General features: G+C 44.8%; 2 protein-coding genes and 1 long non-coding RNA gene across 3 annotated transcripts in view; all 3 read right to left on the reverse strand.

The window, feature by feature from the left end:
- Window positions 1-6,861, reverse strand: part of PPP3CB (protein phosphatase 3 catalytic subunit beta) — a 65,347-nt gene extending 58,486 nt beyond the window's left edge. The window contains exon 1 of the mRNA XM_063128891.1: window positions 6,852-6,861. The gene's annotated coding sequence lies outside the window, so the exon portion shown is untranslated. The remainder of the gene's footprint in view (window positions 1-6,851) is intronic.
- Window positions 6,862-6,997: 136 nt separating this feature from the next.
- On the reverse strand, window positions 6,998-12,586 carry LOC134400525 (uncharacterized). Its single transcript, XR_010025581.1, has 2 exons — window positions 12,525-12,586; window positions 6,998-7,049 (listed from the first exon to the last, which is right to left on the reverse strand). It is a non-coding gene; the product is annotated as an uncharacterized LOC134400525 (long non-coding RNA).
- A 5,207-nt stretch (window positions 12,587-17,793) lies between these two features.
- Window positions 17,794-25,848, reverse strand: part of USP54 (ubiquitin specific peptidase 54) — a 127,512-nt gene continuing 119,457 nt past the window's right edge. Inside the window, exon 22 of the mRNA XM_063128890.1 lies at window positions 17,794-20,469. Within this exon, the coding sequence (XP_062984960.1) occupies window positions 19,820-20,469 (650 nt within the window). The 3' untranslated portion in view covers window positions 17,794-19,819. The remainder of the gene's footprint in view (window positions 20,470-25,848) is intronic.

Genomic DNA, 25,848 nt, shown 5'->3' on the forward strand with positions numbered 1-25,848 from the left:
AATGAACTTTGTCATAGAACCTCCAAACCACAAAGTTTTGTGCTAGTTTTGTGCCATTTTGTGCCACAAACCCCGAGTTTTGTGCAAACTCCAAACAGGTGCCAAAAATTAGTGCCAGTTTTGTGCTGCTCCAGGAAGCCCAGGAATGACATACCCTTAGGTGGGGTCTGGTGAATGACAAAAATTTCACGTTCTCAGATCCACTCCAAACCAAAGTCAATGTTTTGTGCTAGTATTGTGCTGTTTTTTGCAGGAAACCCCAAGTTTTATGCTGCATCCTGAAGTGCGAAAACGATATACCCTTCGGTGTAGTGTGGTGAATGAGGAAAAAAAAATACGTTAAGTCACTGTATAAAAAATAAATATTTATGTTAACATTGAATAAAGAAATCTCTTGTAATTCTCCAAACTGATTAAAAATAAGTCTTCTAGAAACTGACATATTTTACTATTAACAACTAAGTCAAAACATTAACTTTTCAGTAAACTGAAACTTGCAATGTCAGCTTCCGGTGGGTCCAAGTTCATTAAACCCTTGTTCTTATGGATATTTTTCATGTGCTTTAAATCAGGAGGTGACAAATTATTTCTTTGCTTTTGTCTGATAATGATTTCTTGTTTGTAAGATCCTTGTACTCTTCCCATGTTCCATCGTCCCTAAGGCAGTGTGCCACTTAATGCCCTATGGTATTCACACTGAGCAATGTGCCACCCAAAAAATGAACAGCTCGTCGAAGTGTATAATTCACCTCACCCACATTGACTTGGGTTGGTGTTTTCCCATCTTTACAATGCATGTTGTTGTTTTTTAATTGAAGCACATTTTCTTTCCCTTTGGTTGAACAGCTTCAACAGAGAGATTTGTCCTTGTCACAGTGGTAGCCCATGTTCTTACTCCATTACTGTATTGTGGTCTTCTTCCACAAATCTTCTTGCGGAAGCAGGGGCTACATGTCTCCTGTGTTACTTCCTACAGCCTTAACTCCAGTCCCGACAGTTTGTACTTTTGGGGGATGTATGCACACAAGCCCCCTTGTGACTGGCTCCAATCATATGTTACACAAAGAAAGGGCGTGATTTAGCAAGCTCATTAGCATCCAGGACTGTATGGGCATATTCTGGAGAGTCCATTTACATACTTACGGAGAGCCCTTTCAGTAGGCATGTGCTCCACTCCGATTAGAAGCGCAGAAGCAGGAGCGAATTGGCCTGCTCCGCCTTGCCCAGAGGTGGAGTAGAAGTGGACCGCGGACCCCTAGAAGCAAGGTGAAGAGAAGCGCCCATTTTTCGGAGCTCCTCTTTCAGGCGGACCGCTCCGATCGCCATCTTGAAACATTTCGCCCATAGATAACTGGGTTGTTTTTGAAGCTATCGTGCTGAAAATTCTTGTGCTTAGACAGTCGTGGATGGGGGTCATTTTGAGACTACTCTCACCTCTCTGCGTTGTGCAGGTCACATGCTATATTTTTTTTAAAAATCAGATAAATGAACATTACAAACAGGGACAGTGCGGGTCAAACGGCGGTTTTCGCCCATAGGATTGCATTGCAGAAAAGAATCGGGGATAACTGGGTTGTTTTTTAAGCTATCGTTCTGAAAATTCTTGTGCTCAGAGAGTCGTGGATGGGGGTCATTTTGAGACTACTCTCAGCTCTCTGTGTGGTGCGGGTCGCACGCTAGAATTTTTTAAAAAGTAGGGTAAAGGCGGGAAAAAGATTACCTTTTCGATTGCTGAGGGGCAGAGTCAACTCCCGGTCATGATCACATGATCCCAAAGTTGGAGGAGGGGATAGGCAAAACGGGTAACTTGGGATTCTGGGAAACTTCTCTTTCTTAATCTGAACGGACTTTTCCCAGTGTTTTTTAAAACAGTAGCCCCACCAAATGCACAAACACAACCTGAAATCATATACTAAGCCAATAATAAGAGAGCACTGCTACCCACCCTAACTTTGGGGAACAACTGAAAAGATGTGGTGCAAGGGGATGAGCTCCCCTAGGGCATCCCATGTGGACGTGCCCTCACTCTCTCCTGTACTTGGAAGGCCATCAGAGCCTTCCAAAGAGAGTAACCCGGTGGAGCAATGCCTAGCATGAGTTGAAGTGAGCGGTCTACTTCTCTTAGTGGTGGAGCGATGCCTATCATGAGTTGAAGTGAGCGTTTTACTTCTTAGTGGTGGAGCAATGTCTTTCATGAGTTGAACTGACAGCCTTGCTTCTTAAAAGACTGGTTGACCACCAGTCAAATTGGCAGCTGCTGCTTCCCCCTCCCCTGGGCACGTCCCCCTATTGCTGGTAAAAGACAGATATAGCCTTTTTAAAAAAGTTCTTCTTGTTGTTTATTCAGCAACACTGCTGCTTTTAATTCCACCCCTCCTTCGTTTATTTATTTATTCCATTTTATATGCATTACTGGCTTATCCTTGGCTCACTTCCTTATGCCCCCAGAAATGTCTGCTGCCTGCTTGCCTGCCTGCCTTCCCTCTCTCCTCCCCTGCCCGCCTTGCAGGGATGTTGTGTGTGTCTGGCTTTGACTCAGGGGAGAAGTCCTTCCTGCGCTCACTTGGAGTTTTGGAAGTTCCAAATCCATTTTTCAAGTGTGGAAGAAGATTCATAGGTTTATCTCTACTCCCCAATTCATGGCATGTTGGGATTTCCTTTGAAATGGCCCCATTGAGAGGTCTGCAGGTTTAAGCCCCGCCAAAAAACAGGGGATGATGGGACTGCCTTGAGTCTCGGCGTGCGGCATTAGTATCCCTGGATAAGCTGTCATGGTGGTGAGTTTGAGGTTTTTTTTTAACGTGCAAATTGACGGAGCTATTGGAAAGGGGTGTGAATGGGTGTTGGATTTTCATAAATTCCCCAAAAATCAGGGGATGATGGGACTGCCTTGAGTCTCGGCGTGCGTATGTATCCCTGGATAAGAAATTAATCATAGAGGATAATAGCCAAAATGAGTGCAGGACATGGAAGACATCATGGGTACTGGGCTGCAAACCTGCATACCAGGAAGGGGGAGTGTGCGGTAAATAGCTGCTGTGATGGAGCCCTGAGTAAGGGGAGACATGACAGAAGTCTACTAAATGATACATGGTGTGGAGAAAGTAGAAAGGGAGTTTTCTCTCCCTCTCTCATAATTCTAGAACCCAGTGGGGTTATCCCATGAAACTGTTTGTTGAGAGATTGAGGGCAGATACCATGACATACTTCATCACACTGCACATAATGAAACTATGGAAGTTGCTACCATACAATGGACACCAATTTGGATGGCTCCAAAATTTACTTTCCCCCCTCTTCTGAGGCTCTTTCCTGTTCTCTCTCTCTCTCTTCCCCACCACTGCCTTTGATAAACTGTGAAAGCCAACATCACAGAGAAGTTGGCTATGTGTCCTTCTGCTTGCCCTTTTTTCCTCCACTGCAGTGCTGGCAAGAATGCACAGAACATCTTTGGACAACTTCCTGGGGCGGCACAAAACTCAGGGTTTGTGGCACAAAACAGCACAAAACTTGCACTAATTTTTGGCACCGGTTTGGAGGTTCTATGACAAAGTTCATTTTTTGTTGTGTTAACTACGAACCCCCGCTTGAAGTATCAATACACAACTGTTGGTGGCTGCACAAAACTAGCACAAAACTTTGGCACTGGTTTGGAGTGGATATGAGAACGTGAAATTTTTCTCATTCACCAGACCCCACCTAGAGTCATATCATTTTCACACTTTAGGATGCGGCACAAAACTCGGGGTTTGTGGCATAAAACTAGCACTAATTTTTGACACCGGTTTGGAGTGGATCTGAGAATGTGAATTTTTTTTTCATCCACCAGACTACCCCTAAGGGTATGTCGTTTCTCGGCTTCCTGGGGCGATACAAAACTCGACGTTTGCAGCGCAAAACTAGCACAAAACTTTGGCACCGGTTTGGAGGTTCTATGACAAAGTTCATTTTTTGTTGTGTTAACTACGAACCCTCGCTTGAAGAATCAATACACAGCTGTTGGTGGAGGCACAAAACTCGGGGTTTGCGGCACAAAACGACACAAAATTAGCACAAAACTTTGGCATATGTTTGGAAAAGATTCTAGGTTGGAGGGTTCAAAGTTAACAGAGCCCTGCCCTTCGGCTGTGGAAGATGGGAGAAATCTGGATTTTTCTCAAAATTTCTTAATTTCCCAGGCTTCCCAGATTTGCTACCAAAAATCCTGAAAAATCCAGGTTTCATGGTCACCATAGCTGTAATTCAGGTGCAGTTTGGGCCTGGCTGATTTCTCCTGCTGGGGTTCCTGCTTGCATGAGGTTCCCTTGACTGATGAATGGATCCAGGGCATTTGGGTCTTTCCTGCCTACGCTGGATCTTCTACCTTGGTCAGTTTGGAATCTTCTTGTCTGGTTCCTCTCTCTAAATGGGTGGCATTAGGTTCCAGGCAGAGGTTTCCAAAGCTTTCATAAAAGCCTGATGTGATGGGGGGCGCATGGAGGAGCCCCAGATGGCAACTTATGATACCCATAGTTTAAGACTGGATTGGAATAGAGAATTGGAGTGCTCTATCTTGCCTAATCAGTGGACAGTTGCCCTAGCATCTGTATCTGAAGCTTTTGTGGATCTCAGGTTACGGCTTATTCAACAAAACATTTTGTTTCGGGTTTATTGGACTCCACAACACCTTTTCAATAAGGGTTTGTCTAATTTGCACAATCGTTGGAGATTTAATGCATCTAATGCTTCTATAACTCATATGGGTTGGAAATGCCCCATAGTTGCCCCTTTTTGGGAGGAGGTTATAATAAGGATGAACTTTGTACTGAAACACTCTATAATACGGAACAATGTGCAGGTCCTCCTAAATTACCTACTGGCTTCTCGGAAGCTAACACACGGTCAGCGCAGGTGGATCTTCAGAGCCAAAAGACTTATCACATTGGAAGGACAAATCCACACCTCCCATCATGCAATGGATCAAGGACCTATGAACTATCAATTTTTGAAGGGGTGTTAAATAGACTTGCAAGTGGATATCTGGTCTGCTTTTCTTGAAACCTTTGCATAACTCCCCATCCCCTTTCCCCCCCCCCTTTTTTTAATGAATGGGAAATGTTGATAATCCTATATATGTAATGAATGGGTGTCTGCCTCCCCCCCCCAATTTTCATGATGTATTTTGTTCTGTTTTGTTGATATTCACACACAAAAAGAGGGGGGAATTCCAGAGATGTGGGGCCACTGCAGAGCAGGCCTCCCACTTCTGCTCAAGTACTCCCACAGGTGAGCCAAGGAGAAGGCCTCTCTTGCTAATCATAACAGGTGAGCAGGTTGATACGGGTGAAGGCAGTCTTTCAAGTAACCTCCTAAGCAGGACATGGGTACCAACACTACAGACAACATGTACTATGAAGCAAGTTAATTCACAGAAGGAATCTTTTGTTCCTCAGGGAAAACTATTATTTATTTGGGGTTTTCCAAAGTGCTAGATGGCAGCTTGGAAGGACTGAAAGAAACTGGGAGGCAGGAGTGTGAAGATAGAGCCTTGCTGCAGCTGATATTGTTAAGATGTTCTGAACCTCAGACCTCTAAGGAAGAGTTTGTCAAATTCATCCCCAAAGAGTCAGGTGAGTCCCAAAAGCCACATGACCACCTGCCCTGCAAGGAAGGCACCCAGCCAGCTCCACGTCTGGTTGGAGGGTTTCACTTGGAGAAGCTCCCTCTGAGCAGACAACATGTCCAGTAGTCCACATGGCCCCAAAACAGGCCTGGCTAAGGAGGCCAGCCAAATATTGTGCACCCTTGTGAAATCATCACACACACACCCAAAAAACGACCAATGCCCCTGGCTGAGGAAGGTTGCTAAGCAACAGGGACATCTCCTCCATTGTGACAGGTCCCCCTCCTGGAAGGCCTTAAGAGGTCTCTGGGGAAAGCTGGTCTTTGTGGGGTAGCAAGGAGAGAGAGACCGAGAGATAGAGAGACACAGAGACCGAGAGAGAGAGAGAGAGAGAGACAGTTATTAGAGAGACAGAGCGAGTTTTGGAATTAGAGAGAGTTGGAGTGTTATTTGTTAGTTATAGAGTTAGTCAGTTTTGTTAAAAAGTTATACATCAGTTTTAGAGTTAGGGGTTGGAAGAAAAGTTGCATCCTTCAAGATGTGAATATGGTTTTTATATTCTGCTTCTCAGCCTAATCGGACTTTCCCTCCTCTCTCATGGCCAGGCTAAGATCTAGACTTTTACAGTATAAATGTGTGTGTGTATATTTATGTATATATCTATATCTAGAATTATAAGGGCTTGAGGTCAAAGTGCTGCCCCCCCCCCCCCGGCTCTGTTTCAGAACTCCTGCATCTGACCCAGGGTGGGGCTGGAAGGGTTTTTTAAAAAATCCTACCTTAGAGCCCCGGGTACCCACTGTCAGCCAGCCATCCTTGAGTGCTCAAGCCATATAGCCAGATAAATCTTGAACACTGCTGGTGTCCGCCAAATATTTTGAACTTCAACTCCCATCAGTCCCTGCCAGGACTGATGGCAATCGGAGCGGTCCGCCTGAAAGAGGAGCTCCGAAAAATGGGCGCTTCTCTTCGCCTTGCTTCTAGGGGTCCGCGGTCCGCTTCTACTCCGCCTCTGGGCAAGGCGGAGCAGGCCAATTCGCTCCTGCTTCTGCGCTTCTAATCGGAGCGGAGCACATGCCTAACCTAACTACTGCACAAGCAAGAAAGCCAGGAGATTCAAATGGGTCTCCGAGAGGAAGGAAAGTGCAGAAGGTGAAATGGAGCGATACAGGGAGATGCGAGTGGATCCCTGGGAGAGAGATCGACCAAATGTTTTTCTGCAGAAGGATGGCAAAGACTTTGATGAAACTTTCAGAATATTCCGGAGTCTTCCAGCGTCCATCACGATGCAAGGAAGGCAGCTCGGCATATGGACTGCTTCTCTACGTGGAGCAGTAACAGGAGATCTGTGTATGGAACAACCTCCAGGTTTTACAAACTTGAAGCAAGCCAATCTCACGTACAACCTCAAGAAAGGACTTTATGGACTTAAACAAGCAGCAAGAGCCTGGAATGAGAAATCAAACGAAATAGTGAGTGGCCACTCAGGAGCCTGCTTTAAGTCGCTCATTTAAAGGAGCCCTTCTCTGTAGCGGCACCCACCCTCTGGAAAACCCTCCCTCGTGTGGTTCGGGAGGCGGAAATGTCATAGCTTTTAAACACCTCCTGAAAACATACCTTTTCACTCTGGATTTTAACTTAGTTGGTTTTATAGTGCCCTTTTAAACTTTAAACTTTTTAAATGTATCTATACTTGTTGTGTTTTATGGTTTTAATGGTTTTAATCATGCACTGCCTGGAGAGCCTCTGCTGATGGGAAGTATACAAATGTAATAAATAAAATAAAATAAACATGTAGCATTTTTTTTTTAAAAAAAGATAAATTGGTGAAAAACTGGTGCCCTGCTTCAAGTCTCCGCTTGCCCACATCCCCAGCAACAGTTTTCCAGGGTGACCCACAGGCCTCCGCATTTTTTGCACACTATCGCTTTAAAAGCAAAATTGACAATATGGGGAAACCAAGGCAGGATCTACACTACTGCTTATAACAGTTTATAAGGGTTATGATAACTGTTCAGGCCCAGGACACATTACTTATACCGTTTTAAAGGTGTTAAATCCTGCTTGGTGTAGATTGGCCCCCAGACTTAAGAATTGGAAGGAAAGCATTTCTGTGGAGGACATGGATGGATAAGATGTTTTTTACTTTGGATCAATGAATAGGCTTAGACGACAGTTTTTGTCCTTTTCAGACTTGTGTGTTAAATATAATTTACCTGCTACTGCTCAATGGCAGTATTTGCAATTGCAACACCTGCTGGAATCTAGGTTTGGCCCAGCTGCTTTCATAGTTTCAGAGCCTCCAGCACTGTGAGAAACACTTTTAACAGCTGAACTGACACATCAATGTACAACCCGTATTAAGTAGCAGTAAGTAAATATGATACTCATAGTTTAAGACTAGATTGGAATAGAGAATTGGAGTGCTCTATCTTGCCTAACCAATGGACAGTTGCTCTAGCATTTGTATCTGAAGCTTCTATGGATCTCAGGTTATGTCTTATTCAGCAAAATAAATAAATAAATAAATTGTTTCGGGTCCATTGGACTCCACAATGCCTTTTCAATAAGGGTTTGTCTAACTTGCACAATTGCTGGAGATATAACGCATCTAACGCTTCTTTAACTCATATGTTTTGGCAATGCCCTTTAGCTGCCCCTTTTTGGGAGGAGTAGGGTGACCATATGAAAAGACTGAGGGGGAGGAGTTTACGATCATCATATTGTGAGATCATCCCCCTCCACTCCCCTGATCTAATTGTTTTTTTAAAAAAATGCAGGGTGGGTGAGGCCCGACTGGGATTGCAGGAGCAGGGACGGGGAGCCCAAGATGTGGGCCGTGACTGCTCCATCAAAGTGCCATTTCAAGGACCATGGCCAGGATCGTGATAGGAGTGGGGATGGGGATTCTGCTGCCAGGTCACCGGGAGCTGCACAGAGGACCAAGATGGCGGGGAGGGGAAAACAACCAACACACTGTGGGTTGTGTGCCTGTTCATCTGTCTGGCACATCAACCATGCACTTGGGGCTGTTCGCAAAACAACACCCAATGTGTGGTTCGTTACCCATCTTGGGTTAGCATGCCGTGTGAACGTGCCCCATAACTGCACAATGTTTTTGGATTGGTAGCATCCAAAAGCATCCACCATTTATAGTGGACTGTACCATTTCAGATTACAAGTGTTCCTCTATACCAAAAGTGATCTGCATATAGGAAACTAGATGTCAGAATATCTAGGCCAGAATCCTTCTCTGAGGAGGAGCAGTCCTGCATGTGAACCCTACCTGCAGTCTGAAACGGTACAGTCCTAAGTTTGCCATCACAGTGAGAACTAGGTCATTGAGACAGATAGGTTTCAGCAAGCTGAGGGAAGAGAAACCTTCTTTGTCAACACGCTAGTTGCAGCATGTCCATGAATTAATCTCTTCATTTAATTTGACAGTTCTTTTAATAGAGAAGTTTCACACGAAGTCAGAAAACTGGCAACCACACTGTGGCATCTTATTTTTCCTGCACAAAAGTAACCTTTGAGGATGCACTTAATAGGTAACACAAGGCGGAAGCCATCTTAAGCACCAAATTAACCAAAAGAGGAAACTTCAATCAATTCAACTCACCATTGCGAGTCATTTACTAAATGCCCACTTGACATCTTCGCCCTGGACTTCTCTAGCCTTTGCATAAGGTGTAAATATTACTCACTTTGCATATGTGATTTACAAGGGTGTCCTTCAATCAAGCACACTGGGCAACATTCTCTTCTAATTAACATTTAGAGGCCACATGATTCACTCAGTTGAAAAATGCTTTAATACTGTGTGAAGTCCTAAAGTTAGATTATGCAGAAATGAGCAGAGATCAGAAGCTTATTGATTGAAAAGAAACAAGGACTTCAGCTTGCAGCAATTTGGGGGTGAGGGAAAACAGTGAATGATGAATTACAGTAGGCAAAGAGTGAGTTCTTCTGCTATGTTCAAGTGGAAGACATATTTGTACAGGACATCTACATGAGGATAATCATGCAGAAATTACAGTTATGCCATGAATGTTTCACAACCTATCCCAGACAACTTCTATATTCACTTTGGTCTTTAGTTGGCAGGCCAGAACCTATAAATGGGTTGTTGCATCCTGCCTTTAAGCAGGTCATGCCAATGGTGCCACCACCATTTAAAGTTGTTTCAGAGGAAAGAGAACCAAAAAAATGTGAGAAAGGGAATGAGGAGAACATATGTAGTACATTAAAAGTGGGTCGTAGATTCAGGTTAAAGGAACGACTTGGCTCTGAAAATGTGGAGTATGACTGTTCTGAAAAACACACACTTACCAAAGAATGAGATCCCATCATAGACTGGCCTTTGAGGGGATTAGGTGGGCTCTGTTAACTTGGAACCCCCCAACCTAGAATCATTTCCAAACATATGCCAAAATTTTGTGCTAGTTTTGTGCCGCAAAGCCCGAGTTTTGTGCCTCCACCAACAGCTGTGTATTGATACTTCAAGCGGGGGTTCGTAGTTAACACACCAAAAAATGAACTTTGTCATAGAACCTCCAAACATTTTGTGCTAATTTTGTGCCGTTTTCCCTCCGTCCGCATGTGGGAGGCAGGAGCGCGCTCCGTGGACGCCTGGTTATGGGTCTGGCACCTGCCTGCCGCACGTGTGGGTGGATGGCCTTCCTTGGCGCGACTCCCTCCACTCCAAACTGGTGCCAAAAATTAGTGCTAGTTTTGTGCCATTTTGTGGACAGCTGTTGGTGGTGGCACAAAACTCGGGGTTTGCAGCACAAAACTAGCACAAAACATTGGCACTGGTTTGGAGTGGATCTGAGAACGTGAATTTTTTCTAATCCTAAGGGTATGTCGTTTCCCGGCTTCTTGGGGCAGCACAAAACTTGGGGTTTGCGGCACAAAACTTTGGCACCAGTTTGGCATATGTTTGAAAAAGGTTCTAGGTTGGGGGGTTCCAAGTTAACAGAGCCAAATGGTTTTATATCCGCAACTATCTTCTCCTTGCTCATCGAGATGTTCTCAGGGAACAACTTAGAGCACAATCTTTTACCCTTCTAAAAACTCGTGTTTGTGAGCTTGTAGCAGCTGCCAGCACAGTTCTTTCCACACTGGCTACAAGGGGGAGGGGAGCATGGTTTCCTGGCTCAGAGGTTGGAGCCCTGGAGCCCCAGACCATGTCTAGAGGTCATAGGATTGTTGCCATATGTACTTAATTTTCCTCAACTGCTTTATTTATACAGAAGTCTGTTTGTAAGGATAGAAAACAGACAAAAGAAGACAACTTACCTCTTATGAAAGGGGAGTTAAAAGCAAATTGTGTGTGTGTTGTTATTAAACAGTTTATCATTATTGCTGTTTTGCACACATGGTGTTATTTATTGCATTTATTTATAGTATTTTAGCACACTCTTCATTTATTTATAGTATTTTTGCACACTCTTCATTTATTTATAGTATTTTTTATCCTGCTCTTCAGATAAAGTCTCCCAGAACAACTTACAAGCAATAACCACCCTGTTAGAGGAGGGATGGGAAACACATGGCCCTCCAGATGTTGTTGGCTCCAACTCGCATCTGTCACAGCCAGCATGGCCAATGGCCAGAGATGCCATGTTGTACAATTTCTCCTTCCTTCCGTTAGTGTGCTGTGCTCCAAATCAGTGGTTGTGAGAACATAAAGGGATCTGAACTCTTGCCTAGAGGGATGCCTGAAGTCCAGAAGTAGGAGGTCACTGCTGGCTGTTCCACTGGGGCTGATGGAACACAGACACTATGGTGGAATACAGACACTCTTACATGCTGTTTGTGATGATGCAGGTGTATGTGCCGGGAGTATGTGTCCCCATTATCATGAGTTCATGGCTCCCTCTATGTGCAGATGGCATGTGCATGTTGGCATTGGCATAGTCCCTGATGGGTGGGCCTTGGCAGTGTTTCCAGGGATGCCGGGTGTGGGCTTATCATTTTTAAACCATTTTTGCATTTTCTACTTGTGTATTTTGTCCCTCCCAGGAGCTTGGCACATATCGGCCATGGCAGCTGTACCACTGGCATGGCAGTGGCGTATCTCTGGTCCCAGTGTAATGTGAGTATAGGATTGCTCTGTCAGTCTTCTTAGGAAGTGCCTTAGACTACAATCCTATACATATTTACATAGCCCCATGGAACAGAACGGTACTTAACTACAAGCAAACATACATAGAATTGCGCTCTCTCTCTCTCTCTCTCTCTCTCTCTCTATATATATATATGAGAGTTATATGAGTTTTAGGCATACTGTAAAATGTATTCAATGGTTGGGACAGATTTTAAGAGAAATCCTTAGCATATATATACACGTTTATTTTTAAGAGAACAGTTTCTATAGGAATGAATATTACAACACGAACATGTTGGTTACGCATATATTTGATATATTATTTATAATAACTGGAGCAGGCTGTCCCGTCCCCCGTCCCCCGTCTTACTAGGTATCTCCTGTTATTTTTACTTCCCCCCATCTCTGATCGAGAGCAGCGGCTCGCTATGCCGCCAGTACGTGAGCCTCGTCCCAAGGAATCCCGCCTCGACTTTCAGCTCGGCCGCGACCCACGGGCTTGTCCGATGCTCCCCCCACTCCTCTCTCTTTCAGCCCACCCACCTACACGCGCGGCAGGCAGGCAGGCAGGCAGGCGCCAGACCCACAACAAGGCGTCCACGGAGCGCGCTCCTGCCTCCCACGCGCGGACGGAGGGGAAACAGACGAGATCGCGCCAGAGGCAGACGCCCCCGCCTCCCCCCCGGCCGCACGCACGTACGTACGTACGCACGCACGCACGAACTGCCCCCGCCCCGCCCCGGGCGAGGGAGCGCCCAGCCCAGCCCCGGGAGGCGGGCCCAGCGAAGCGGCAGAGCCCGGCCTGTCACTCACCCTGGACGGCCCGTTCCTCGTCGCGAGCCGCGTCCGCGCTCCCGCCTTGCCGGACATGGCCCGGGCAGCCAAAGCGGCGAGCGCCCCGCCAGGTCTCTCCTTCCGCCTCCGCCAGGGCCCGGACTACACGAGGGGGCGGCAGCAGGCTAGGGCGGGCCGCCAGCAGACGGCGCCCAAACCAACATGGCGGCGAAAGACGCGCCTCAGCTTGCGGGTGGGGGCGGGCCGCCTCGGGACCGGCATGCATTGCGCCGGAGGGCCGGCCTCTGAGCTCTCCGGCGGAGCAGAACTGCCGCCTCACGTCGAGCTGAGAAAGGCCCCCGGCGGGGCAGCGCGAGGAGGCGGACGATCCTCGAATTGAACGGCCTCCGCCACCGGGAAATCCAGAGACAGCCCATTTATTGACTTACATGATCCATTTCATAATTATAAATATTTGCAAGGCAACTCACAAAACCTATAGAAAATAGAAAAACTCTCAAACGTACAACAAAAAAGCAGCAATAAAGCAAGCCGTACACTAAAAGAAATGCCCCTACGGAAACCCTACTGGCCCATAGGAATCCATAGGGATCCAAAGGACCGCACTTGCCCAGAGGGATCCATAACTGCGCAAAAGCTTATTGAATCTCCAGTATCTCAAGTTTGGTAGAGCCTAGATGGGCCAGACAGCACTGACACTCCCAAGTTCAGAGAATTTGCTCAGGGTCTTATGTATTCATAAGCTGATGTGTGTATGCGCAAAGTAGTATAGAAATGTTTGTACATATGAATACAAGTTCTTTTGGAACCTTAGTTGGGGTAAGTACATCCAGCCCAAATTGAGAACTAGGCAATGTCTTCATTGCAAAAATTGCCAAAGCGGCTATTTTTGATAAACCAGATTAATGAATTTATGCCACATTACCTGTTGCTCACCTGTTGCTCTTCTGTCCCAAAACACTCTTCTCTTCCTGCACCCCAACCCCCAACTATGAAATTAGAACAACACTTTCACTTGCCAATTACTGCCTTCCAATTACTGAAAATTGGTTACTATCTGAGCACCTAATGTTGTAAATATTCCCTTCCACTTTTCTGTCCCCAATCGTGCAATTAGAACACTTTATAATTGCACGGTTGGGGACAGAAAAGTGGAAGGGAATATTTACAACATTAGGTGCTCAGATAGTAACCAATTTTCAGCTGGTGTGTGCCCTGGCCTCCCAACACCAGCAAAACCCTCCTTTTCCCAAGCACCAGCCATCCCACTGCTAATCTAGCCTTCTCATAAACTTCTTATTTTCTATCAATAAACTGGTGCAGAAAAGGGTAACAAAAATGATCAGGGAGGCGGAGCAACTCCTCTATGAGGGAAGGTTACAATGTCTGGGGATTTCTATCTTAAATAAAAGGGTGAATCCTAGAACCTGGGACCATCCATTGAAGTGGCATGATGGAAGAATCAAGACAGATTAACACACACACCATTTTATCTGTTAAGCTATGGAATTCACTACCACATGATACAGCGATGGCCATCAATTTGCCTGGCTTTAAAATAGGGTGACCAACTGTCAGGATTTCCCCAGATTTGTCCTGGTTTTTGTTCTTTCCATGGTGTCGAGGGATTTTCTATAATTTTCAATAATGTCCTGGAATGACACACCTTCCCCTTTAAGGCTGCCATTAGCATGGCAGGAGGGAATGACATGCTTTCTTGAGGCACATCATTCCCCCACCCCGAGCTCCAATTGAGGTCTTAAAGGGGAAAGTGGGTCATTCGTGGACATTATAGAAAAGGCCCCAATTGGAGTGGATGGTGGTGGTGCAGAATGAAATCTTTTCCCCTCCTCCACTCCAATCGGGTTCTTTAAGGTGGCGGGGGAATAACGTACTTTCTGCAGGACCCAGAAAGCTGCTTCCCCACACACACACTAGGTGTCCTCTTTTTTGGTTCCCCAAATATGTTCACCCTACTTTAAAAGGGTATTAGATATATAAGACTATCAATGGCGACTAGTAAGTATACCTTCCAATATCAGTTGCTGGGAAAGGCAAGTGGGTGAACACTACTGCCCTCATGTTCTGCTTGAACATGAGGGCAGTAGGTTGACCACCATGGCAACAGAATGCTGGACTAGATAGAATGTCCTGCTTTCACAGCTGATATAGTGGCTTGTCTTTCACCTCATGCTCATATGCACATATACTTCACGGAAATTCTAGACGTATCCATAGCCTGGTCCAGCGCGAGACTCTAGTGAGCCCTTGGCAGAGTCATGCTGATGGGCCCCTGCCAGCTACCCCCTATGCTGTGCCGTAACTGCTCCAGCACTCACCTGCCACCAGTCATGGGAGTTGTAGGCCAAGCTATCTGGAGCACCACAAGTTGCCCGTCGATGCTCTAGAACAGTGGTTCTCAACCTTCCTAATGCCGCGACCCTTTAATACAGTTCCTCATGTTGTGGTGACCCCCAACCATAAAATTATTTTCGTTCTTCTCTACACGATCCATTGTCATGGGATGGTTTGCTAATGAAAATAATACATAACAATAGCTTTAATAATACAAAAGATGATACATGACATAGTTCAGTCAATACAGTTTCCTAAGACCATCGGAAATATGTGTTTTCCGATGGTCTTAGGCGACCCCTGTGAAAGGGTCATTCGACCCCCAAAGGGGTCCCGACCCACAGGTTGAGAACCGCTGAGAACCATTTCAATCTAGCTCCAGGCTTGGTTATGAGGCAGAGTCTGCTTTGGTGGATGACGCACGCCAGGAACTGGGCAGGGGTAATGTGTCCCTATTGGTTCTGCTGGACTTCTTAGAGGCTTTTGATAACACCCACCATATCTTTCTGAGACCCATGTCTGGGATGGGGCTTGGGGGCACTGTTGTATGGTGGCACCAGTCCTTCTTGGAGGGGACTCCTGTTCATTGCCATAGCCATTCAAATAGCTCTATGGTGCCCCTCAGAGTTCCAACTTGTCCATATGCTAATTAACATATACCTGAAACCACTGAAAGAGGTTGTCTGGAGTTTATTTAGTGACACCAGTATGCTGATCCAACCCGATCTCTCCTTTCCATCTAAATCTAAGGAAGTTGTTCTAAGTCAGTGTCTGATGTTGGTAATGGACTCAATGAGGGTGAACAAATTGAAGCTTAATCCAGACAAGGCAGAGGTGCTCCCAGTTAGTCAAAAGGAAGGTCAGGCAATAGGAATTCAAGCTGTGCTGGATGGGGTTATACTCTCCTTGAAGATTCAGGTTTGCAGTTTGGATGTACTCTTGGATTAGGCCTGAACCTGGATGCCCAGGTTTTGGCAGTGTCCAAGAGTGCATTTGCACAACTGAGGCTACTGTACCAACTGTACCCATTCCTAAAGATGTCTGATTTCTCCATGGTCACACATAGTTTAGTTACATCCTGCTTAAACTACTGTGTGGGGCTGCCTTTGAAATGTGTTTGGAAATTTCAGCTGATCCTACATGTTGTGGCCAGACTTTTGACCAGGCTGGTTACAGGGAACACAAACCCTTGTTACAACAACTCACTGGCTACCAGTCTGTTTCCAGGCACAATTCAAAGTACAGGTTGTGACCTATAAAGCCCTAGATAACATCTAATCAAACCGGCCCAGGGTTTAAGATCTTTAGGGCAGGTGCTTCCTTTGGATCTACCATCATTGAAGGCTTGTTTGGTGGGGATGCAAGAGAAGGCCTTCTCGGTGGCTGCCCCCAGCCACGGAAAACTCTCCTGAGGGAGCCTATGTTGGCACTCTTTTCGTTGTCCTTCCAATGGCAGGAAAACACATTTTTATTCAAGCATGCCTTTATTATTTATTTATTTATTTATTTATATAGCACCAACAATGTACTTGCCAATGTACTTTGGCATGTAAGCTGGTCTGTTACTGAAGGGGGAGTATTAATTGATTGGGTACTGTTTATTTCTTTTGTTGTTGTGTTTTTAATTACTTTGCTTTTATTTTATATTTTAATTAAGATTTTGTTTTTAATCTATTTTATTATTGTTAGCTGCACTGAACACCATTTTTGGCAGAAAGATGGGAAATAAAATAAATAAATAATCCACTTCAGCAGCCTACTAATGAGTCACTAGAAGTAGGTAACATAGGAGTTAAATGAAAAACAAAACAAAAACAGATTGCCTACAATATTTTAATACAATGTACTGAATGACAGTGCTGGAGAGGAATACTGAATGGCCAACCATGCAATATTCCGTTGAGGTATAAAAATATTCATAAATTAATCCAACCCAGTGCTCGGATTCTGCATAAAGAATTGAAATCACAGCATCATGGTTAAAGGAGCAATAAATTTAGTAATCAGCGCCACAAAAAGTGTAAATGTCAGCATTACAAAAATATAGTGAGTGTTTTTAAAGGGAACACTAGAGAGCACTTTAGCTTTTATCTGGAGGTCAAGTATGTACCAACCCACTTTTCAGTCTTATTGTTGTGTGTGGGAGCAAACAATGGTGTCCATTGTAACACTGGAAAGCCTTTGACAATAGTAGCCAAAAGAATAATGTAACAATGTGCTATGTCCTTGCTGGACTCAAGAAAGCAGGGAGACAAAGAACAGTCCACAAAGCTTAGATTGTTCACACCCACCTCGCTAGTAGAAACACCCTCCCCAGTACAAAGTGTTTACTTCATTTTGCAACACAAAAGCAAGTTTTTATTTCCATCTGCTTTCACAAAGGTGCGTGTGTCTGTGCGTGCAACTGCCCGCTCTTTCTCTTTCTTCCTACACACACACAGCAAATCTCAGGGCAATTCTGCTAGAGAAGATCCCTTAACTGTTAAAAGCATTTTTTAAAAAAAAAAAACAATAATGTATATTTATCCACACACCCACACCCTTTCTTCCAAGGAGCTCGGAGGAGAATATATGGCCCATAGCCTAATCTACCTCACATAGATGTGAGGAGTAAGAGAAAGCAACTCACTTAAGATCACCTAGTGAATTTCATGGCTGAGCTGGGATTTGCATCCAGGTTCCTAAGCCGTAGTCTTAGGAACCACGTAGTCTAACCACTACATCACACTGGTGAACTTCTGTAAAAGTTCTGCTGCAAGTGGCCCTTGCAGAATAAATATGCACACAACATAGTAGCATCATCTTTTCCTCTCTCTCTCTCTTTGACCTTAGTATCACACATCAGAATGCAGCCCTAATATGGTATCTGTTCCACAGTGTGCAGCTTACATGAACACTTATTACAAAGAATGTACGAGAAAAAAACTAGCTGTACTTCATTGGTTTTTTTTAATTAAGGTATTCATTTTGTTATCCATTTGTAAGAATCATATTTTTTTCATTCATTAGACTTACATTTGTTTCTTTAGTCCCATTTAGTTTCATTTTCTTATTTTTAAAATAGTTGCCACTGCTTCTAATGGAGGTGGCAGGTGGAGCTCACTGGCAGCTTTTCCCTGACGCCCCCCACCCCGCCCTCACCAGAATGCTCCAGGTGCTGCATTATTGCCATTAGCAGAATACGGTAACTCCCCCCATGGGAGTCCTGAATCCACTTTTAATTTCAGAACTAATCCATTCCATTCAATTTTTCATTCATTCTAAAACAAATGCAAGTGCCCATTTTATCCCCATAGCCATCGTCGGTATTTTCTGTATTTGTAGCCATACCGTCTTCTCACTTTATAAAACTCATCTTGCAGGGTGATTTCTTGGAGCTGATTTTGTGGCATGTAAATTTTACAAGCATTGGCCAAGATAATTGACTGACTCTTCTGGAGCATCTGTCATTTTGTTTCCATGTTTATTAATGTTACCATGTCAGCTCTGAAAGCCCTCACATTGAGCTGATTTTGTGGTATATGGTATTAAATGTTTTATCATTTGACACCTACAAAATATCCAACTTTTGTTATTAAACATTTCTATAACATTGCACAATAATACAAAATTCTAAACATGAGATTTCATAAAAAAATAGAACATTTCTAAGTCCTTGTAGTTTCTAATAAAAATTGAAGAACATGAAAGCAGCTATAGCAGTAGCAACTACCATAATTACATTTCTTGGTCCTGATAGACCTACTACTTTATACAAACATAATCTGAAAAGTTTTACAGAGAAGTTCAAATTAGTTTTTTGTTTCTTAAAGATCAGGATAAGAACAATGATCTTCTGACTAGACATTTAACGAATGTATCTTCACGTCATTATGTTTAAATAAATGTTTTGTTGTAGTACAGTTTTTCATACAGATCAGACTCTTTTTGGTAGAACCTGACAAGGAGGAATTGCAGGAGCCAAATGCTAAAACATGTAATGCCATAAGGAGAGAAAAATGATGTGCACAGAGGAAGAGTTAATGAACACACAGCAAGAATTGCGTGCCAGTTTGAAAGACATAAAAGCAATTTATACAACATCACCCAATAAATAGAGCTATTTCATAGATTTATTGAAAATACTTACAAAGGCAAATATGTCTGACCCTAAAATGGTTAAAGTGATTCTGTGTTTACCATCTTATAATGGAGTGTGCAGCCTTAACAATCTTTGCTGTTTGAAACACTGTTGAGGTGCAATCCTATGCATGTCTAGACAGTAAAAAGGCCTATAATTCCCAGCATGCCTCAGCCAGCTATGGGAAGTTGTGGGCCTTTTTTCTGTCTAAACATGCATAGGATTGCGCCCTTAGTCTGCTCTGAGGAGTGGAAGTGAGCCTGGTTTGCATTTGAGCTATGCATTCTTTCCACTTCCTCACTAGCACCTACAGCAGTCACTTGTGCCCCAATACTTCAGCACAAAGAAAGATACATTTGCCTCATTAACCCATGAGCACTGCCAAATGTCTCACTTGGAGGAGCATAGAAAGCACATCAGTCTCCCCATTCCCCATTCTAACAGAGAAGGATAACCCAAGATTGAAAAGCAGGTTGGCATAAGGGTTTACTAGTGACACTTCACTTGACAAATGCAGCCTATTGTCATCAACAGTGGATTTAATGTTTAACCCATATGCAAATCTTGCTCTTCTTTGGCTAGTAGTGAGCCTTAAATCATTTCCTGTGGAAAGAAGCTGGAAACGGAGTCACTGAAAAGTTCCCCCGAGACAGTGACCTAGCAGTACAGAAAAAGAAACACAGTGCAATTAGCTTCCACTTATTGTATAGCTACTTTTAAGGACAAGACTGGCACAGACACTGAAGGGGAAAAACTGGCTGTCTTGTTATCGATTGCATTTCAGTAACTACAGTTCAGACAATTCATAAGGGAGCAATCATATCTAAAGGCTGAGACTTCACCAGCCACTGTTGTGCATGGAGGCAATGGCTGCACATGCTAGCATCTTCTGGTGCATCTCAGATGTGGATGAGTAAGGTCCATCTGTCGTGTGCACTGACAAAATTCTCCTTGCTCCAGGCTGAGGGGTATAGCTATTCTGCCGCCAATCTTCATCTGGTGGCATATCTACCCTCCTTGGACCTGGAGCCTTAGCATGTGCGGGAGGCACAGGACAACCTTGAAAACCATCTATGTCTCTTGAAACCTGATGCGGTATCCCTAAGGTACTGTAACTCATGCCAACTGATGGCCTACCGTCGGTGGCATAGAACTCATGCTTTCCTTGGTGGAATGGCTGCTGGAGTAAATGTTCTTGTGACCCCTTTCTTGCCTGAGCAACATATCCCCAATGTACTGTTTGTCTGTCTGGTAGTGTTGCTGTTTGTCTGGAAGTGTGGTTCAGCTGCAGCGGGCAACCAGAGGCATTTGATGCTTCTTCATTTCCTAAATGTTTATTAAGAAAACATTTCTGTCCTTGAGAAAACAGGCCCTGCTGTTTGTAAGTGAGGCTCCCATAACTCAGTGCCACACTTCGGTTGTCTTCACCTTGGAAAGTTTCACCCCTGTCAGACACAGCCAGAATTTTTTGGATGTTCTTCGGATTTCCTGAGAACAAAAACAGAAAATAAATGTGTTTGTTTCGCCCCAAGCTGAATGCCAAAAAATAATATATACCATTAGTGTATCTGGGAAGTTATTTATAAAGTAGTTTGAGTCTTTATTAAATACTACCAGCACTCATGCTTAATCCTACTATTGCAGAAGTAGTTGAAGACTACAAGAAACATGAACACAGGAAGAGTAGCTGACTAGATCCATAATCTGCCAGTTCACTTGTTTCTCTGTGACAGCCTGTACCTGAGCAAGGCCATGAACGGTTCAAGTGCAGAGTGTGTGTGTGTGTGTGTAATGTGATGCATGAACTGTTCTGAATCAGTCACCTGAGTGACATCACCCAGCCCATACTTGAGATTAATTAGCAGCTTAGACCTTATATGCCAACAGGTTAGTGCTGGACAATATTCTTAGCCATGATTTGGACTGATTTTGTCTTTCTATTCTTGTCTTCAAACGGTTGTAATTAAATGTCACTCTTCCAGCCAACTGCTAATCTCTATTAAATCTTAATAATTGCATAGCAATACATGCCAGAATCTCAACCAAGCTCAGATCACAACAAATAAGTGATGCACTCCATCCCAAACAGATTTGTCATTGCAGGATTATGGCTGTTCCTGCAGCCTGCAAGTGCCACTACGAGAAAAAAAAGATCAAGATATACTTTGTGCATTCAACATGCCAAGAATAAAAAGCAAATTATAGTAATTTTAGCTTTCACGAGTCCCCCCCCCATAATGAATCCCTTCCTCACCCCACTGGGATTGCCGATTTGGGCATTTGAGTCATGTTCCCAGCCACATTTCCCTCTCCCTTAATTCTTTAACCACTTGGAGGAGGTGAGTGACATGGCCACAGGCCAGAGTAGTTGAGTGATCCTCTTTCAGAGATCCCTCTGCCAAACTAATTTGGAGAAGAGAACAGGATAGAAGGGCCTGAATAATTCCTGTAACTGAACCTGTAACTGGGAAGCACTGGCTACTTTTGCTCCAGAGAAAGGGGGCAAGGAGACATGCATGGGATCAAGGTAGGAAATGGGACAGCACCCTATCTGGAGAGGAATTCCAAGTCTGAAGGCTCTGTCTTCTGAGTTGGAGTAGTAGTCCCCTTTTGTTATGTAGTCTCCTCCCAGGTGAGTGAAACTGTGGATCTGGCCATAATATTTAAAATGTGGATGATAGACAAGCAAAGCTCTGTTACAAGAGCAGAAACCCACACCAACTAAGCCTGGAGGCAGATATTTTGGCATGGGATCATCACCTCTAACAAAGTGAAAATATTGCTCACACCAGACTGTAAGAAATGGTCTAAGCTCTGTGAGCCAATTCTGGTATTTGCAGCTTGATTCTGTGCAGAATCAGACCTAAGTCCCATTGTGTTTAGTATGGTTTATTTTCTTGGAAATGTGCTCAGGAATGCAGTAAGCAAAACTGTAGACAAAATTCTTTCGTCTGGGTTGTTTATTGCTTTGCAAACAAATCAAGAGTTTATGAGCACAATCCACTATGCATGGATGCTGAGTAACCTTCATTTCTTTCAATAAGAAAGAACTGGTTGGTTGGTTTATTTCAACTGATTGGTTGAAATAAAAGGAAATTGAACAATAACAGTGCTTGGTGGATTACACCGCACGTTCCGAGGATACTCAAATATGAATTTGAGTATCCTTGGGTTTTAAAATAAGATACAGGTTTTAAAAGCTGAGATGGGATGCCATCTAAATTACTGAACTGGGGCCACTAAAGCTGCAGTCCTGGCACATTTGTAAGGAAGTAAATCTTCCTAAATACAGTGGTAACTGAGTAAACATGATGCAAATACCAGACTTAGAGGACAGGAAATCAGAATAGTCCATGCTTATTGATAAACACATGCCAAGGACCACACCATACATATATCCTTGGCAACCACTTTTGCTGCAATGACAGCATTTATGGTATACATCAGTATAATAAACTGCATCAAAAAACTAAGATTTCCCATATAGAGAGCAAATTTAAGAAAGACAGGTTGCTTACCTGTAACTGTAGTTCTTCGAGTGGTCATCTGTGCAGTCACACATATGGGCTCTGCGCCTGTGCAGGGCCAGGTCAGAAACTTCTCAAGCTGAAAACTTTTTAGGCGGGAACCCCTCCCCCACCGTCCACTGAGCATGCTCAGGGGTTCCCGCCTAATCCCCTCAGTTCCTGAAACCGCCTAAACAGTCTCACTGAGGAGAACCACCAGGTGATCAAAAATTTAATGACACCATATTGGGGACGGTGGGAGGGTTGTGTGACTGCACAGATGACCACTCGAAGAACTACAGTTACAGGTAAGCAACCTGTCTTTCTTCTTCGTGCTCTCTGTGCATCACACATATGGGCGATTAACAAGCTGACTTACCGGGTGGTGTCAGTTGGTAGATGAGTAGTCATAGAATTGCCGATAAGACGGCACGCCCAAAGGCACAGTCTCTGCGCGCCCTGATGTCCAGGCGGTAGTGACTGGCAAATGTCAAAGGTGTTGACCAGGTAGCCGCTTTGCAGAGGTCTGGTAATGCGATCCCCTTTTCAAAGGCCGTAGAAGTGGCCACTCCTCTTGTGGAGTGAGAGCGCACTTTCCCCTCCAATGGGAGGCCAGCGAGTTCATAGGCTAATTTAATAGTCTGAACAACCCAAGCAGATATTATCCGCGGAGATGCTTGGAGTCCCTTTTGTTTGCCCCCATAACAAACAAAAAGTCTTTGGGATCTCCGGAGAGTTGCTGTTCTGGACTGGTAGAAAGCGAGAGCATGTCTCACATCCAGGGTGTGTAGTGTTGACTCAAGAGGAGATGACGGCGACGGAAAACATACTGGCCCAGTCTGTCATCAGTAGAGGTCTGAAATCCAGGCCCTGCATAATGTTGGACAGATCTGTCCACCAAAGGAGGGAGTCCTTTACTTTGGTAGGGAGCGACAATTTCACTCGATGAGCGTCCATTGTATTGTCGTACTTCCGCAGAAGCCACAATTGAAGAGGTCTCATGTGCAAGCGCGCCCAAGGGACGACGCTGACAGTAGCTGCCATGAGACCTAGCAGTCTTTGCACCTAGAAAGCAGATATCGTCTTGGAGTGAAAGAGTTTGAGCGCAAGTCTAATTAATGCTGTCGCTCTATCCTCCGGAAGGAAAGCCCTGGAGCGGGTTGAGTCCAGAATTGCTCCAAGGAATTTAATTTTTTGAGTTGGTTGAAAGTTTGATTTTTCTTTGTTGATGCACAGGCCTAATTCGTTAAGGAGGTTGATGGTGAGGTGGGTGTTACGGGTAGCTTCCTGCTCCGTACTAGCCACTATCAGCCAAACATCCAGGTAGGGGTAAATCTCTACCCCTCGAGTCCCCAGAAAGGCGCAAACTGGTGCCATACACTTTGTGAAGACTCGGGGGGCAGTAGAAAGACCAAAAGGAAGCACCTTAAACTGGAAGATGTCTTCCCCTATTATGAAGCGGAGGAATTGGCGATGGTCAGGGTAAATTGAGACATGAAAGTAAGCATCTTTAAGGTCAATGGAAGTAAACCAGTCCCCTTGGGAGAGGAAAGGTAGGATGCTTGCTAAGGAGTTCATCTGGAATTTTTTGGGATTGATGAACTTGTTCAGGTCTCTAAGGTCCAAAATAGGTCTTAGCCCCCCATCCCGTTTAGGAACCGTAAAGTAGCGGGAGTAAAACCCGCACCTTAGGGTATGAGTTGGTAATCGCTCTATGGCGCCCTTCTCCAAAAGAGACAATGTCTCTTGCAATAGAGTGTCTGTAGGTGGAGAGAACCTTACGGTTCCTAAGGGAGGGAGGGTGGTAAACTCAATTTTGTAGCCCCGGGAGATGATATTGAGGACCCACCTGTCGGTGGTAATGGTGGTCCAACTATTATAAAAAGGGGCAAGGATGTCGCCAAATTTAGGTGTAGAGATTAATGTTATAGGGCAGTCAATTTGATTCTGGTCTGGTTTGCTTCTATTCTGTTTGAAGCGTCCTGAAAACTGTTGCCTCCTGTACTGACCTTGGGGTTGGTACAGAGGGGGTCTATTTTGAAGGTGTTGCTGCTGTCTGGGCTGGAACTGCTGTTGAGCCCTAGGCCAGCGTCTTGGGCGGAATGCCCTTTGAATCTGTTGTTGCTGCTGCCCAATTCCCATCTTTTTGGCCGTATTCTTGGCCTTTTGGATGTTCTCCATCGATTCATTGGTGGAAGAATGGAATAGGCCATCTCCATCAAAAGGCAGGTCCTCGATACGGGAGCGTGCCTCTTGAGACAAACCTGCTGACCTTAGCCATGCATGTCTTCGTAGGGCTATGGCTTTTGACCATGGCTTTTGAGGCGCAGTCTGTCGCGTGGTGAGCTGTGTTAAGCTGTTGCCTTGATGGTGTCATGGCCTCAGTGTAAAAAACGTTTGCCAGTTCCCTTTGGTCATCTGGCAGATAACCAGACAGGGATGCCATCTTCTCCCACAAGAAGAGTTGGTATTTTGCCATGGTGGCTTGGTAATTGTGCACACGTAATGACAATGCAGTTGAAGAATAGATTCTTTGGCCTATGCCGTCCAGCCGACGACCTTCTTTATCTACAGGCGCATTGTGTCTCTTATGAGTGCGTCCCTGAGATGCCTCTACAATTATGGAGTTGGGTTTGGGATGGGTGAAAAGAAAAGGAGCAGTCTTTTCTTGTATTCTGTATGTATTATCTAACCTCCTGGACGTTGGTGGCATAGAGGAAGGCAGCTTCCACGACTGCTGTGCAGTGCGTAACAGCACGGGCAGTTATGGGATGGCTGCTGGAGTAGTTGATTCACAGTATGCATCGTCATATACTGGGTCATTTAATTTTTCAATGGGTTGAGACATTTCAATCCCCAATGATCTCGCCTTCCTTTGCACTTGATCGGCAAAGTGCGATAGGTCTTCTGAAGGGGAGACCACATCCGAAGTCCCTACAAGGTCATCCAGGGAGGGAATGGATGGTACCGGTGAAGCCTCTTGGGAGGAGTCAGACTGGTAGTCCTCCTCTGATAAGACGTCCAAAACGCGTGGCATCAGCTCCAAGCTCGGACGTGGTTGTGACGCTTGAGTCGGTACCGTGGTGGTTGGTGCCGTCGCTTGCGTCAGTCGTGACGTGTGCCTCGGTACCGCTGGTTGAGGCGGTGGAGGCATGTCTGTAACATCGTCCGGAGGCGGTGGACGGGAGACCGTCTCGGAGGGTGGGTGACGGAAACGCGGGTATGGGTCATACTGGCGTTCCTGAGGGTAGTGGTATTCTTGGTGCCCTCTATGTCTCCAATCCTCATAATAACGTGGAGGAAATTGTGGAGGGTAGCAATCGGCATAGTAGTCCCGACCTCTCGGTGGGGACCTTCCATA

Source organism: Elgaria multicarinata, chromosome 6 (assembly GCF_023053635.1).
Source record: "Elgaria multicarinata webbii isolate HBS135686 ecotype San Diego chromosome 6, rElgMul1.1.pri, whole genome shotgun sequence".
Taxonomy (NCBI): domain Eukaryota; kingdom Metazoa; phylum Chordata; class Lepidosauria; order Squamata; family Anguidae; genus Elgaria; species Elgaria multicarinata.